Source organism: Cetorhinus maximus, chromosome 16, assembly GCF_964194155.1.
Source record: "Cetorhinus maximus chromosome 16, sCetMax3.hap1.1, whole genome shotgun sequence".
Taxonomy (NCBI): domain Eukaryota; kingdom Metazoa; phylum Chordata; class Chondrichthyes; order Lamniformes; family Cetorhinidae; genus Cetorhinus; species Cetorhinus maximus.
Window position 1 is genome coordinate 104762953 of NC_135894.1, and position 17230 is coordinate 104780182.

At 46.0% G+C, this 17230-nt stretch overlaps 1 protein-coding gene across 1 annotated transcript in view; it reads right to left on the bottom strand.

Moving 5' to 3' along the window:
• Positions 1 to 17230, bottom strand: part of trappc10 (trafficking protein particle complex subunit 10) — an 82503-nt gene that overhangs the window by 26190 nt on the left and 39083 nt on the right. The window contains exons 8-11 of the mRNA XM_078560424.1: positions 13338 to 13484; positions 10870 to 10984; positions 8542 to 8618; positions 1381 to 1472 (exon numbers count right to left, since the gene is read on the bottom strand). Coding sequence (XP_078416550.1) covers positions 1381 to 1472; positions 8542 to 8618; positions 10870 to 10984; positions 13338 to 13484 — 431 coding nt within the window. The remainder of the gene's footprint in view (positions 1 to 1380; positions 1473 to 8541; positions 8619 to 10869; positions 10985 to 13337; positions 13485 to 17230) is intronic.

Consider the following 17230-nt stretch of genomic DNA (forward strand, 5'->3'; position numbering starts at 1 on the left):
CTTCAGGAGTTTGGTGTCAGGCATATGAATGACATGTTCCATACAGCGGAGCTGGTTTTGAGTGATTTGTGCCTCAATACTGGGCAGGTTGGCTTCGGAGAGGACACAGCTGTTGGACTGTCTTTCTTGCCAGTGGATTTGGAGGTTCTTGTGAAGGTAATTCTGGTGGTACTTCTCCAGTGCTTTGAGGTTCCTGCTGTAGCTCATCCAAGTTTTGAAACATCGCAGCACGGGGATCACTGCTGCCTGGTAAACAACGACATTAGTCTCGAATTTAAGAATATATATGTATATGGTACATACAGCTGCCACCATGCGTCATTGGTGCAGGGAGTGAGTGTTTAAGATGGTGGATTGGGGTGTGGATCTAGCTGCTGTGTCCAGGAAGGTGTCAAGCTTCTTGAGCTGCACTCATCCAGGCAAGTGGGGAGCATTCCTTCACATTCCTGACTTGTGCCTTGTAGATGGTGGACAGGCTTTGGGGAGTCAGGAGGTGAGTTACTCGCCACAGGATTCCTAGCCTCTGACCTGCTCTTGTAGCCACAGTATTTATATGGCTAGTCCAGTTCAGTTTCTGGTCAATGGTAACCCCCAGGATGTTGATAGTGGGGGGTTCAGTGATGGTAATGCCATTGAATGTCAAGATGTGATGGTTAGATGCTCTCTTGTTGGAGATGGTCATTGCCTGACACTTGTGTGATGCGAATGTTACTTGCCACTTGTCAGCCCAAGCCTGGATATTGTCCAGGTCTTGCTGCATTTGGACATGGACTGCTTCAGTATCTGAGGAGTCATGAATGGTGCTGAACATTGTGCAATCATCAGCGAACATCCCCACTTCTGACCTTATGATGGAAGGAAGGTCATTGATGAAACATTGATCCGAGAGTCTCAATAAGAAACTATTGAATCACCAGCATCCTGTGCAAAGCATTTTAGGCCATTCTTGCTTTGGGCTTTCATACATTGTTAAAGCTTTTTGTAGTAATTCTGGGATTGTATGTTGTATCATTATGAGTTAATGTTTACTACTCTAATCCTGGGGGTACACTTTTTGAGTTGCAAAACTAAGGCTTGAGGTGCTCAGCACCAAACCCAAAGAAAGCTTCATGAGCTGAGTCCTCTACCCTGATACAAGAAGCAGTGAAAAATGAACTTTCCTCTTTAATGCTCTCAAACCTGTGGTCTTAATCATCCAATATATAATTCTTGGTTCCGTTGTGTGGGAATGAAGTTGTCAGTCAGTCAGTCGCTAATGATCACTCTACACATTCACTAGGTCAGAGCGAAGAGACTGGAGCCAGTGCCTGAAGGCATCACCCCGACCCCCGCCCAACTGAGTGTTGGTGCAGTTTGTTCTGGAACATTCCATGTACGTACATGTAGAAATCAGCAAGGTCCTTCCCTAGCAGCTGAGCTGAACGGATCTGTCCAATGTTTTTGTACATCTCGATTGCAGCATGTGAAAGGTCCTAGAAAAGGAGTTAAGAAATATATCGATTAGCGTGCCAAGCAAAACCTTGTCTGTCTGAGCCATAAACTCCCGCTCCACCATCCCACAACTCCACTCAACTGCCTTGTGCCCACCATTGAAGCTAATGGCACTGAAACTATCCATAGCTGGAGAGCTGATTCGCTGAGTTAAAACTAAATACTTGCCAGGAAAAAGGAGAAAGATTCAAGGGAAGGATAATTGAGAACACATGGGTAGTTCAGTTCATTGTGGCCTGCTTTCAGACAGATATTGACATTGTGTGTCCAGTACATGCCTAAGCCAGATTACTAGGCGTGTTACACACAAATTGGAAGCTAATCTTAGTAATGGTGACCACGAAACCACCATTAATTGTCATAAAAATCCATCCTGTTCACTGATGTATTTTAAGGAAGGAAATTTGCCATCCTTACCTGCTCTGGCCGACATGTGACTCCATAGAAACAAGGAGCAGGAGTAGGTCATTCGGCCCTTCGAGCCTGGTCCACCATTTAATATGATCATGGCTGATTCTCTAGCTCAACGCCGTATTCCTGATCTCTCCCCATAGCCCTTGATGCCTCTAGAGTCTATTTCCTTCTTAAATATATTCAGTGTCTTGGCCTCCACAGCTTCTGTGGTAGAGAATTCTACAGGTTCACCACCCTCTGAGTGAAGAGGTTTCTCCTCATCTCAGTCCTAAATGGTCTACCCCGTATCCTGAGACTGTGACCACTTGTTCTAGACACCCCAATGAGAGGAAACATCATCCCTGCATCCAGTCTGTCCATCCCTGTCGGCCCAATCTCTCCTCATATGACAATCCTGCCATCCCAGGAATCAGTCTGGTGAACCTTTGCTGCACTCCCTCCATGGCAAGTATATCCTTTCTTGGGTAAGGAGACCAAAACTGCACACAATACTCCAGGTGTGGTCTCACCAAGTCCCTGCACAGCTGCAGTAAGACATCCTTGCTCCTGTACTCAAGTCCTCTCACAATGAAGGCCAACAGATCATTTTCCTTCTTAACTGTTTGCTGCACCTGCATACTTGCTTTCAGTGCCTGGTGTACAAGGACACCTAGGTCCCTTTGTACATCAACATTTCCCAATCTAACACCATTTAAATAATACTCTGCTATTCTGTTCTTCACACTAAAGTGGATAATTTCACACTTATCCATTTTATACTGATTCTGCCTTGTATTTGCCCATTCACTCAACCTGTCTAATTTGCCCTGAAGCCTCTTAACATCCTCCTCACCGCTCACATTCCCACCAAGTTTTGTGTCGTCAGCAAACTTGGAAATATTACATTTGGTTCCCTCATCCAAATCATTGATATATATTGTGAATAGCTGGGGCCCAAGCACTGATCCCTGTGGTACCCCACTAGTCACCACCTGCCATTCTGAAAAAGACCCATTTATTCCCACTCTGTTTCCTGTCTGCTAACCAATTCTCAATCCGTGCCAATATATTACCCCCAATCCCATGTTCTTTAGTTTTACACACTAACCTCTTATGTGGGATTTATCAAAAGGTTTCTGAAAATCCAAATACACCACATCCACTGGTTCTCCCTTTTCTATTCCACTAGCTACATCCTCAAAAAACTCCAATAGGTTTGTGAAACATGATTTCCCTTTCATAAATCCATGCTCACTTTGTCTAATCCTGTTGATATTTTCTAAGTGTCCTATTATCACATCAGATTCCAGACCCACAGTAATGTGGTTGACTCTTAAGCGCCTCTGATATGGCCGAACGAGACACTCAGTTGTATCAAACCACTACAGAAAAAGTTGATGAGAAATAAAATCAGACGGACCACACGGCATCGATCTAGGCGCCGGAAACGACAACGGCAAACCCAGCCCTGCCGACCCTGCAAAGTGCTCCTTACTAACATCTGGGGGCTCGTGCCAAGTTGGGAGAGCTGTCTCACAGACTAGTCAAGCAGCAGCCTAACATAGTCATCCTCACGGAATCATACCTTACAGATAGTGTCCCAGACACCACCATCACCATCCCTGGGTATGTCCTGTCCCACCAGCAGGACAGGCCCAGCAGAGGTGACGGCACAGTGATATACAGTCAGGAGGGAGTTGCCCTGGGAATCCTCAATATTGACTCTGGACCCCATGAAGTCTCATGGCATCAGGTCAAACATGGGCAAGGAAACCTCCTGCTGATTACCACATACCGCCCTCCCTCAGCTGATGAATCAGTGCTCCTCCATGTTGAACACCAACTGGAAGAAGCACCGAGGGTGGCAAGGGCACAGAATGTACTCTGGGTGGGGAACTTCAATGTCCATCACCAAGAGTAAGGCTTGGTAGCATCACTACTGACTGAGATGGCCAAGTCCTAAAGGACATTGTTGTTAGGCTGGGTCTCCCACAGGTGGTGAGGGAACCAACAAGAGAGAAAAACAGACTTGATCTCATCCTCACCAACCTGCCTGTCGCTGATGCATCTGTCCATGACAGCATTAGTAGGAGTGACCGCACAGTCATTGTGGAGGTGAAGTCCCGCCTTCACATATGCTCAATCGTGTTGTGTGCTAAATGGGATAAATTCGGAACTGGGCATCCATGAGGTGTTATGGGCCTTCAGCAGCAGCAGAATTGTAATCGACTGGAAAAATCAGATGGGTAAAGGTAGCCTAAATGAGGAATTCATACAATGTTTTTGGGATAGTTTCTGAGAACATCATGTTCTGGCACCAACCAGACAGCAAACTATACTAGACCTGACATTGACCAATGAGATCGGATTTATTAATGGCCTCATAGTCAAGGCGGCCCTAGATAACAGTGGTCACATGATGATTGCATTTTACATTCAGTTTGAGGGAGAAAAGAGTGGGTCTAAGACTAATATTTTAAACTTAAATAAGGATAATTATGAAGGCATGAAAGTGGAGCTAGTAAAAGAGAATTGGCAATTTAGGTTGAGGGATAAGACAATAGAGATGCTGTGGCAGACATTTAAGGGGATATTTCAGAATACGCAGAAGAGATACATTCTAACCAGAAAGAAAATTCCAAGAGAAAGACCCAACATCTGTGGTTAACTAAAAAAAAATTAAAGATAGTATTAAACTTAAAGAAAAAGCATATAATAATTATATAAAAAGCATATAAGATGAGTGGCAGGTCAGAAGACAGCAATGAATGGCTGAAAGATTAATAAAGTGGGAAAAATTAGAGTAGGAGAGGAAGATAGCTCAAAATATAAAGACAGATATTTAAGTAGTTATAGAAACTCTTACTAAATTAACAAAGTGAGCATTGGTCATAAAGAGAGTAAGTCCGTGGAATTAATAATGGAAAATAAGGAAACAGCAGGTGAATTGAACAGGTATTTTGTATCGGTCTTCACTATAGAGGATACAAGTCACATCCCAGGAATAGCTGTAAATCAGGAAATGGAAGGGAGGGAGGAACTCAAGAAAATTACAATCATCAGGAAAATGGTTCTGAGCAAATTGTTGGAGCTGTGGGCTGACAAATCTCTGGGTCCAGATGGACTTCATCCTCGGGCCTTAAAGATGTGGCGAGTGAGATAGTTGATGTGTTGGTTTTAATTTTCCAAAATTCACTAGGTTCTGGGAAGGTTCTATTCGATTGGAAAATAGCGAATGTGACTCCTTTGTTCAAAAAGGAAGTGAGACAAAAAGCAGGAAACTACAGGACACAAGTCATAAGGTAAATGCTAGAAGCCATTATTAAAGACGTTATAGCAGGGCACTTGGAAAAATTCTGGGTAATCAGGCAGAGTCAACACGGTTTTGTGAAAGGGAAATCATGTTTAATCAATTTATTGGTGCTCTTTGAAGAAGTGACATGTGCTGTGGATAAAGAGGGACTGGTGGATGTACTACATACAAACATAAGAAATAGGAACAGTAGGCCATTTGGCCCCTCGAGCCTGCTCCGCCATTCAAAAAAAAATCATGGCTGATCTGTCTGTGTTTTGATTTCCACGTTCCCATCTAACCCCGATAACCTTTGACTCACTTGCCTAACAAGAATCTATCTACCTCCGCCTTAAAAATATTCAATGATCAAGCCTCCATCGCCTCCTGGGGCAGAGAATTCCAAAGTCACACAACCCTCAAAAATCTTTCCTCATCTCTATCCTAAAAGGGCGACTCCTAATTTTAAAACAGTGCCCCCTAGTTCTGGACTCACCCACTGTACTTAGATTTCCAGAAGGTATTTGATGAAGTGCCACATCAGAGGTTATTGTGAAAAATAAAAACTCATTGTGTAGGGGGTAACATTTGAGCATGGATAGAAGATTAGCTAGGTAACAGGGAGCAGAGAGTAGGATAAATGGGTCATTTTCTGGTTGGCAGGATGTAATGAGTGGTGTGCCACAGGGATCAGTGCTGGGGCCTCAACTTTTTACAGCTCACAGAAATGATTTGGATGAAGGGATAGGAGGAATGGTGGCTAAATTTGCTGAGGGCACACAGATAGGTCAGAAAGGAAGTTGTGAAAAGGACACAAGGAGGCCACAAAGTGACAGGTAGGTTAAGTGAGTGGACAAGAATCTGGCAAATGGAGTATAATGTAGGAAAATGTGAAATTGGCCATTTTGGCAAGAAGAATAAAAAAGAAGCTTATTATCTAAATGGTGAGAGATTGAAGAGCTCTGAGATTCAGAGGGATCTGGATGTCCTCGTGCATGAAACACTAAAGGCTAATATGCAGGTACAGCAGATAATTAGGAAAGCTAATAGAATGTTACTGTTTATTGCGAGAGCAATTGAATACAAGACTAGGGAGGTTATGCTTCAGTTGTACAGGGCATTGGTGAGACCACATCTGGAATACTGTGTACAGTATCAGTCTCCTTATTTAAGAAAATTTGTAAATGCGTTGGACGCAGTTCAGAGAAGGTTTACAAGACTAGTACCAGGATTGGACGGGTTGTCTTATGAAGTAAGGTTGGAGAGGTAGGGCTTGTATCTGCTGGAATTTAGAAGAGTAAGAGGCAACTTTTTTTTATTCATTTACGGGATGAGGGCATCATTGGCCAGACCAGCATTTATTGCCCATCCCTAATTGCCACTCAGTTGTGACCACCACTTTCTCAACTAGGGATGTTCAATAAATGCTGGCCCAGCCAGCGAAACCCACATCCCGTGAATGAATAAAAAAAACCCTTCCAAACCCATGACCATTAACATCTAGAAGGACAAGGGCAGCAGATAGATGGGAACACTACCACCTGGAAGGTCCTCTCCAAGTCACTCACCATCCTGACTTGGAAATATATCGGCGTTCCTTCACTGTCGCTGGGTTAAAATCCTGGAACTCCCTTCCTAACAGCACTATGGGTGTACCTACACCACATGGAGTGCAGCGGTTCAAGAAGGCAGCTCACCACCACCTTCTCAAGGACAGTTAGGGGTGTACAATAAATGCTGGTTCAGCCAGCGATGAATGAATTAAAAAAACTTTCATCCCAAACAGCGGATTGAGTTAAATGATCCCACAATCAGTTCTAAGCTCTGCAGTCCTGCCACATCCAGTTGTGAATGGTGGTGGACAATTAAACAACTCACTGGCGGAGGAGGCTCCACAAATATCCCCATCCTCAATGATGCAGGAGCCCAGCACATCAGTGCAAAAGATAAGGCTGAAGCATTTGTTACAGTCTTCAGCCAGAAGTGCCGAGTGGGTGATCTATCTCGGCCTCCTCTGGAAGTCCCCAGCATCACAGATGCCAGTCTTCAGCCAATTCGATTCACTTCACGTGACATCAAGAAACAGCTGAAGGCACTGGATACTGCAAAGGTTATGGGCCCTGATAATATTCTGGCAATAGTACTGAAGACTGGTGCCCCAGAACTTGCCGTGCCCCTAGCCAAGCTGTTCCAGTACAGCTACAACACTGGCATCTACCCAGCAATGTGGAAAATTGCCCAGGTATGTCCTGTACACAAAAAGCAGGACAAATCCACCCTGGCCAATTACTGCCCCATCAGTCTACTCTCGATCATCAGCAAAGTAATGGAAGGGGTCATCAACAGTGCTATCAAGCAGCACTTACTCAGCAATAACCTGCTCACTGACACTCAGCTCCTGACCTCAGTGCAGCTTTGGTTCAAACATGGACAAAAGAGCTGAACTCCAGAGGTGAAGTGAGGTGAGAGTGACTGCCCTTGACATCAAGGCAGCATTTGACCGAGTGTGGTATCAAGGAGCCCTAGCAAAACTGGAGTCAATGGGAATCAGGGGGAATTCTCTGCTGGTTGGAGTCATACCTAGCACAAAGGAAGATGGTTGTGGTTGCTGGAGGTTAATCATCTCAATTCCAAGGCATCACTGCAGGAGTTCCTCAGGGTAGTGTCCTCAGCCCAACCATCTTCAGCTGCTTCATCAATGACCTTCACTCCAATGTAAGGTCAGGTATGGGGATGCTCGCTGATGATTGCACAATATTCAGCACCAATCGCCGGTCCTGAGATACCACATATGGACACCTCTCTAAGACCTGGACAATATCCAGGCTTGGGCTGATAAATGGCAAATAATATTTGCGCCACACAAGTGTCAGGCAATACCATCTCCAACAAGGCAGAATCTAACCATCGTCCCTTAACATTCAATGGCATTACCATCGCTGAATCCCCCACTATCAACATCCTGGGGGTTACCATTGACCAGAAACTGAACTAGACTAGCCATATAAATACTGTGGTTACAAGAGAAGGTCAGAGGCTAGGAATCCTGTGGCGAGTAACTCACCTCCTGACTCCCCAAAGCCTGTTCACCATCTACAAGGCACAGGCCAGGAGTGTGATGGAATACTGTTCGCCTGCCTGAGTGCAGTTTCGACACCATCCTGGACAAAGCAACCCATTTGATTGGCACCCCTCCCACCACCGAGCCAAACCCGCAACCTCTACAACCTAGAGGGACAAGGGCAGCAGACACATGGAACACACACACACACACACATGCAAACACCACCCTCGCCGCTGCACTCACCCCCCCAACCTCACCACCATCACATGCAACAGGGAAAACTGTGTAAGAACAGCCTTACCAGGTAGTGTTTTTCAAAGGCCTCTACAGATGACAGTGCTTCATTCAGTGTCTTATAGGGACTTTGTGGGCTATTCGCTGAAAAAGGACACAGGAAGAGATGTTAGTGTTTAGTGCAAATCCAAGAAGTGAAGACCAGCTGCATCCAAATGTTTATAGATCTCTCAAATTGAGAAACTGTCCATCACATTACCCAAGCCCAGCTGCTCATTATATCGCTATAGTGTGGCAGAGCCTTCACCCACCCCGGTGCTGTTCCTGAACCTCTCGAATCTCAGTTTCCACCATCTCATTGACCCGCCTTCCAGTCACCTTTCTCCATTCCTGATACAATCTCTGCTCTTCACATTCTCTGTAGTTCCTGGGACATTCCTTACATTAAAGGCCCTGTGTAAATACACAAGCTGTTATAACCTCCGGCCAATCAAGCCCTTCATTATCCAGAACAAATCCATTGGACTTTGTAAAACCCTTTCAACGCTCGAATGCAGTTTTGCTGCAGTAACATAACGGGATCTGGAGCACAGATCACTTCAGCGACTGTCCCTCGATTCGAGGATGACATCTGCCCTCAGGGTCGCCAGTTTCTGCCGTGGGTCTTCATGTGACTGAAGAGGCCGATTCTCGACCCGCAGATCTTTGGGTCATGGGGCAGGATGTCCCACGAGGTAGTGGGATCTGGAGTGTAGGATTTGCTTCCTTTTCTTTCCCTCTCTGCTGCTGCTCTGCCTCATCATGAAGATGTTGTGATACAAAGTGTGATGCAGTTTGATGGACAAGTTGTCACCATTCTGAACGATGGGTAGAAGGATCCTCCCAGTCATTAATGTCAACGCTGCCACACTTCAAGGAGAGCTTCAGAGTGTCTTTGAAGCATTTTCTTTGTCCTCCCCGGAAGGCTGGCCATTTGAGAGTTGGGAAAACAGGACCTGGTGGTGGTGGTGGTTTTTGGCCATCCAGACAGTGTCCAGTCCATCAAAGTTGATTTTGCAGGAGTTTTGCCGGAACGCTTGTGGAGCTGGCTTCAAGAAGGACACTAGCGTTTTGTTCAATGATCCTCCCACTGAATCCAGAGGATGTGGCGAAGGCATTGCTGATGGAGTTTCTCTAGCAGTGTGTGTGTCGCTGGTTCACAGTCCAGGTCTCACTGCGGTATGGGATTGTGGTGATGACAATGGCTCAGTACACTCCGGCTTTTGTTGACTTGTGGGGGGGGGGGTCTTTGCTGTCAAACACTCGCTGCTGCGGTTTGTAGATGGCTGAGCTGGCGCAGCTGGTCGGTTTTGGATCTCCTCGTCAATGGGGGCCTTTTGAGAGGAGTGGCTGCCAAGGTATGGGGAGTGCTCAACATGTTCCAGAGTCTCTCCTTCAACATATACGGGAGGTGGAATATTTGGCTGACCAGGTGTGGATAGATGTGTGAGTTTTGTTTTGATAATATTCAGGGACAGGCCAAGTTTCTTGTTTGCAAAATTGAAGAGATGGAGAGTGTTTTGCCAATCTGGTGCAGAGTGGACAATAACACTAATTCATCCACAGACTGCAGGCCATGTATATCCATGATGCTGAGTTTAGTTTTGGCAGGGAGGTGGCTGAGGTGAAAGAGTTTTCAACCTGGATGGTGTTTAATACTGACACCAGAGAGCAGTTGATCAATGTTGGAACCTATGTGTCGGAACAGATTGGACAGCCTCTGGGTGTTAATGTGAAAGATTGTATACACAGTGAGACAGGATTTGTGTAAGGCGCTAGGTGCCTGCTCAGGGGGTTCATGTGAAAGGAGCGCCTTAAAAGCGTGCTGATTTTTGGTGGTGAAGTACCTAGCTATACAGCTGCCATGATTAGTGAAGAGGAGTGCTGCATTACTTAATGCGGCCACATGAGAGCACTGCAGCACACAGTACAATCCCAGCTACTGTCCCATCAGTTAGACTGGAACAGGTGATTCACAGGGACTGATTCCTGTATCCCCGGAGAGCCCACTCCTTCTGGACAGGAACAGAATAAACAGCAACCACAAGGTCACCTTTTTTGTTTAAATAAAAGGGATAATAGAATCGAGACATCCTACAAACAATCCCAGAGCACTCAAAGCTGTGCATGTCAGTATGGCAACTCAGCATCATCGGTGAACCCAGCACATGCTCCAAGTTTACAACCCCAATGTACACCGTTACTCTGATACAAAAGTCTCCAAGTCAAATTCATCATTGTGTACAACTCATTTCGATAATCAGTGAAAGGGTGGGTGCAGCCAGAGCAGAGAACCCAGGGAAGAGAGAGTGTGAGTGAGGTAACAAGACAGAAAGGGCTGCAGATAGTCATTTACCAGTTTCAGGGCGTTCCTCTCCCAGTCCTGCTAAAACATCCACTGTCCTGTTCAGATCCTCAGAATTTGGTCCTTTCTCAGAGATCAGGCCACACAAGTAGCCCAGTGACTTCAGCTGGTGGGTTTAGAAAGTGAGGAGAGGTTATTGAATAGAGGTCAGTGCATTCTCACAAACACACAGCTGTGTCAAAGCAACCACACTCTAACCCCTCTAGGGCAATAAAGCTAAATGTACCCCCAGAACCCCTTCCCACTCCAAGGAGGGGCTGAATGTTTGTAATCTATCCTCAAGGGGAGGTGATGGTGTCACTGGACTGGTATTCCAGAGACCCAGGGTAATGCTCTGGGGACCAGGGTTCAAATCCCATCACAGCAGATGGTGGAATTTAAATACAATAAAAACCTGGAATTAAAAGGGAAACGATGACCATGAAACCATTGTCGATTGTTGTAAAAACCCATCTGGGTCACTAATGTCCTTTAGGGAAGGAAGCCTGTCCTTACCTGGTCTGGCCTACATGTGACTCCAGACCCACAGCAATGTGGTTGACTCTTAAAATGCCCTCTGAACAAGGGCAATTAGGGATGGGTAATAAATGCCTAGCCAGCGATGCCCACACCCCATGAATAAAAATTTAAAAAGGCAGAATAACTAACCCCCATTGCCCTCCAGTCCCACCCCAGTGAAGGGGACAGGGGTCTGGGTGAGAACCATAGGCAGGAGAGGAAAACATGTGAGAGGTGGTCACCCTCCCGAGACCCCCCCACAGGAGAGCAGCTGGACAGTTCTACCTCAGCCACTGATTCGCTCAGAAGATTCCAGGATATTTTTCACAAAGTATCAACTTGGTTCCAAACTGCAAATTCTCATGCGGTCTAAGCTTTGCTCAATTTCAAATTGTCGCTCCCCCCCTCCCCCCAGACAAGTGGCAAGTAACATTCGAGCCACACAAGTGTCAGCCAATGACCATCCCCAACAAGAGAGAATCTAACCATCGTCCCTTGACATTCAATGGCATTACCATCACTGAATCCCCCACTATCAACATCCTGGGGGTTACCATTGACCAGAAACTGAACTGGACTAGCCATATAAATACTGTGGCTACAAGAGCAGGTCAGAGGCTAGGAATCCTGCAGTGAGTAACCCACCTCCTGACTCCCCAAAGCCTGTCCACCATCTACAAGGCACAAGTCAGGAGTGGGATGGAATACTCCGCACTTGCCTGGATGAGTGCAGCTCCCACAATACTCAAGAAGCTGGACACCATCCAGGACAAAGCAGCCCACTTGATTGGCACCACATCCACAAACATTCACTCCCTCCACCACCGACGCACAGGGGCAGCAGTGTGTACCAGCTACAAGATGCACTGCAGCAACTCACCAAGGCTCCGTCGACAGCACCTTCCAAACCCACGACTGCTACCATCTAGAAGGACAAGGGCAGCAGACACATGGGAACACCACCACCTGGAAGTTCCCCTCCAAGTCACTCACCATCCTGACTTGGAAATATATCGCCGTTCCTTCACAGTCGCTGGGTCAAAATCCTGGAACTCCCTCCCTAACAGCACTGTGGGTGTACCTACACCACATGGAATAAAAAACAGGAACACAGGCACGGTCCGCGTTCCATCACAGTGCAGGGGGAGGGGAAAACACAGGCACGGTCCGCGTTCCATCACAGTGCAGGGGGAGGGGAAAACACAGACACGGTCCGCGTTCCATCACAGTGCAGGGGGAGGGGAAAACACAGGCACGGTCCGCGTTCCATCACAGTGCAGGGGGAGGGGAAAACACAGGCATGGTCTGCGTTCCATCACAGTGCAGGGGGAGGGGAAAACACAGACACGTCTAAGTGCAGCCACAGGGTCTTTTACTGTTGCTTTGTTTTTACACAACCAAGTGTCTCGCTCGGCCATTTCAGAGGCAGTTAAGAGTCAACCACATTGCTGTGGGTCTGGAGTCACATGTAGGCCAGACCAGGGAAGGACGGCAGATTTCCTTCCCTAAAGGACGTTAGTGAACCAGGTGGGTTTTTATGATAAATGGTAGATTCATGATTATTAATAATAATGAGGCAAGCTTTTTATTCCAGATTTATTAAATTCATTGAATTTAAATTTCCCCAGCAGCTGTGATGGGATTTGAACTGCTCTTGGGATCATTAAGTCATGCCCCTGGGTTCCTAACTCTGTATTGTTACCACTAAGCTACCATTCCTTGGCCTGGGGATAACTACACACTGATCATGAATGTAACCTGATCATGAATACTTAATAAGCACCAAGGGTTAAAAATAGAAATAATTAACACTCTTTTTGTCGATTTAGATCGATTGGGCACATGGCTGTCACCTTCAGCACTCGGTGTGTTTATCTCAGTAACTCAGAGTGAGTTCACAACCCGAAAGAGACAAGGAGCTTTCCTCACAGGTCAGCAGAGTACACCAGTCACTCAAATACCTTTTCTGTTGCATAGCTCCAAAGCCCAACAGTGTGGCAGTAATTGTTTTCCAGCTGAGCTTGATCACAACAGCCTTCAATTCTCTGCAGGACCTCAAGGCAGCTTAGGAAGACCCAACAATCCAGAGCTCCGACTGGGACAGATACCTGGACAGGAAACAGACAGGTGATGAGCTTTACTCTCTATCTAACCCCGTGCTGTACCTGTCCTGGGAGTGTTTGATGGGGACAGTGTAGAGGGAGCTTTACTCTGTATCTAACCCCGTGCTGTACCTGTCCTGGGAGTGTTTGATGGGGACAGTGTAGAGGGAGCTTTACTCTGTATCTAACCCCGTGCTGTACCTGTCCTGGGAGTGTTTGATGGGGACAGTGTAGAGGGAGCTTTACTCTGTATCTAACCCCGTGCTGTACCTGTCCTGGGAGTGTTTGATGGGGACAGTGTAGAGGGAGCTTTACTCTGTATCTAACCCCGTGCTGTATCTGTCCTGGGAGTGTTTGATGGGGACAGTGTAGAGGGAGCTTTACTCTGTATCTAACCCTGTGCTGTACCTGTCCTGGGAGTGTTTGATGGGGACAGTGTCGAGGGAGCTTTAAAGACTGTAAAAGAATCTTCAAGTTAATTAACAGAATCTGCCTGTCAGTGGTAATTAACTGTTTTTCAGCTCAGTGATTGTCTGAAAATGGGTCCACTGCTGTGGGCAGTGAGCAGGATGTTAAATCAGCAGCTGTAACATAGGCTGTGACACAAAAAGGTGTTTAAGAGTAAACAGTTTGCTGAAGTGGTCATTAACAGAGTGTATTGTAAACAGGGTGTCAGGGTTAGAAATTCAGTGCCGGGGTGGAAGGAGATTCTCTTTTCTGCCACCAATATCTGTCGTGATTGTGTTACAGGTAAACCTTCAACCTACAGATAACTTGAACTAGATCAAGTTAGTTCAAGGATGAAAAACTATTGGCGAAGTCGAGTAAATAATAGACTAATTAATCAAATAAATAAAGCAAGGTTATGCAGGTGATGTGCCACATCCACAGTACATGGGAGTAAATGAAGATCATTGTAATCCCAGACAATCACATCGACAGTGTTTACATCTTGAGGAACTTCAGCTCCAAGTTGCTGAGCTAGAGTCTGAGGTGCGGATGGTGTGGGACATCAGGAAGTGGGACAGTTACCTGGATACTTTGTTAGGAAGTGGTACAGGTCTGGTTCGTGATCAGGGGCAGGATGTGGGCTTCGCTGGCTGGGTCAGCATTTATTGCCCATCCCTAACTGCTCTTGAGAAGATGCTGGTGAGCCAATGTCTTGAGCTGCTGCAGTCCATCTGGTTCTGATTTTTCTGTAGCGGTTTTAGTACAACTGAGTGGCTTGCTAGGCCAATTCAGAGGGCACATTGCTGTAGGTCTGGAGTCACATGTAGGCCAGACCAGGTAAGGACGGCAGATTTCCTTCCCTAAAGGACATTAGTGAACCAGATGGGTTTTTACGACAATCGGCACTGGTTTCATGGTCATCATTACTGAGGCTAATAAATCTGGAATTGAAAGCTAATTAATCAAACTACAATTCCACCAGCTGCTTTGGTGGGATTTGAACCTGTATCTACAAAGTCTGCAGGGGGTGGATGCTCAAACTGACCATGGTACAGGAGGAATGAACAGGAGTGCGATAGTGACAGGAGACAGTATAGTCAGCGGGATAGACACTGCTCTCTGAAGCTGTGACCGGAGGCACCGAAGGTTGTCTTATCTGCTCTGTGCCACGGTCAAAGGCGTCTCCTCACAGCCAGAGAACAACACAAGTCATAATCTCTGGATTGTTCCCTGAGCCATGCACAAATTAGCATACACTGAACAGGTAAGAAGGTTAAATATGTGGCTGAAAGAGCAGTGTGGGAGACAGGGGTTTCACTTCATGGGGCACCGGAACCAGGCCTGGGAGAAGAGGGAACTATTTTGCTGGGACAGACTCCACTAAAAGCTGGGTTAGGACCAATACCCTGGGAATCAATTAACTGGGACAGTCAACAGAGCTTTAAACTAGTGAAGAGATGGGTGGGAGGATTCTGGAGTTTAAAAAGAGGTATTTACAGAGAGAGAGTGGATGCAATGGTCATGATCTATTCCCTGGATTCCAGAATGGTTTCCATGGTTAGCAGGAAAGGAGGGAGAGAGAAAATGAGGAACCACAGGCCAGTTAGCCTGACATCAAGAGGTGGGAAGATGTTGGAATCTATCAATAGGGGCCTGGTAACCAGGCACTTAAAAAATGATAATATGATTCAGCAGGGTTAACACATGGGTAGGAAAATGAAACCATTGTTTGTCAAGTTTGTTTTTTAAGGATGTAACTAACACACAGGGTAGATAAAGGGGAACCAGTGGATGTCATGTATTTGGATTTTCATAAAGCATCAATAAGATGCTACACAAGAGGTTATTAAAAATGAGGCCACAAAATCAGGACTCATGCGGTTGGGAGTAATGTATTGGCATGGATTGGGGACTGGTTAACAGACAGAAAACCGGCAGTAGGAATAAATGGGTCATTTTCAGATTGGCAGGTTGTAACTAGGCAGGTACCACAAATGTCAGTGCTGGGGCCTCAGCTATTTACAGTCTATATTCATGACTTCAATGAGAGGATTGAGTGTAACATAGTCACACATTGGCTGATGGTACAAAGTTAGTTGGGAAAGTAAGCTGTGAGGAGGATACAAAGTAATATAGACAGGTTAAGTGGGTGAGGTTGAAATGGCAGATGAAATATGTGGCAAGTGTGAACTATCCACTTTAATAGGAAAAATAGAAAAGCAGATTATTTATTTAAGCAGTGAGAGACTGAGAAATGTTACTCGGAGGGACGTGGGTATCTCAGAAGGTTAGTCTGCAGGTATAGCCAGCAATTAGGAAGGCAGGTGGTACATTTGTTTTTGGAGTATAGGAGTAAAGAAGCCTTACTATAACTACATAGGGCACTGGCGAGGCCACATACCTGGACTACTGTGTGCAGGGTTTTGGTCTCTTTACCCAAGGAAGGACATACTTGGAGTGTAACAAGGATTCATGAGACTGGTTCCTGGGAAGAGGGGATTTTCCTATGAGGGGAGTTTGAGTAAACCAGGCTCATTTTCCTGAGAATTTAGAAGAATGAAAGGTGGTCTAATTGAAGCATTCAAAATGTATAAGGGACTTGAAGGATAGGAGAAGTGCTAGTGAAAGGCTGAGGTAGTGTTTCCCTTGAAGGGCCCGTTCCTGTGCTGTACTTTTCTTTGTTCTTTGACTGGGTAATCTAAAACACAAGGTGAGAGTCTGAGTATGGGGTTGGCCATTTAGGACTGAGATGAGGAGAAATTTCTTCACTCAAAGGGTTGTGAATCTTTGGAATTCTCTACCCCAGAGGGTTGTGAATACTCCATCATTGTGTACATTGTAGCCGGAGAGCAATAGATTTTTGGACAGTTTGGGAGTAAGGGATGGGGGAATAGTGCAGAATGGTGGAGTTCAAGTAACTGAAGCTCCTTCGATTGCATCTTTCAAACCCACGACCACTACCATCTAGAGGGACAAGGGCAGCAGACACATGGGAACACCACCACCTGGAAGTTCCCCTCCAAGTCACTCATCATCCTGACTTGGAAATATATCGCCGTTCCTTCACTGTCGCTGGGTCAAAATCCTGGAGCTCCCTCCCTAACAGCACTGTGGGTGTACCTACACCACATGGACTGCAGCGGTACAAGAAGAACAGCTCACCACCATCTTCTCAAAGGCTATTAGGGATGGGCAGTAAATGCTGGCCCAGCCAGCAACGCCCACATCCAGTGAAAGAATTAAAAGACTATCCACCATGACATTAATGAATGATGGAGGTGAATGAGGTTTGATGGACCGGA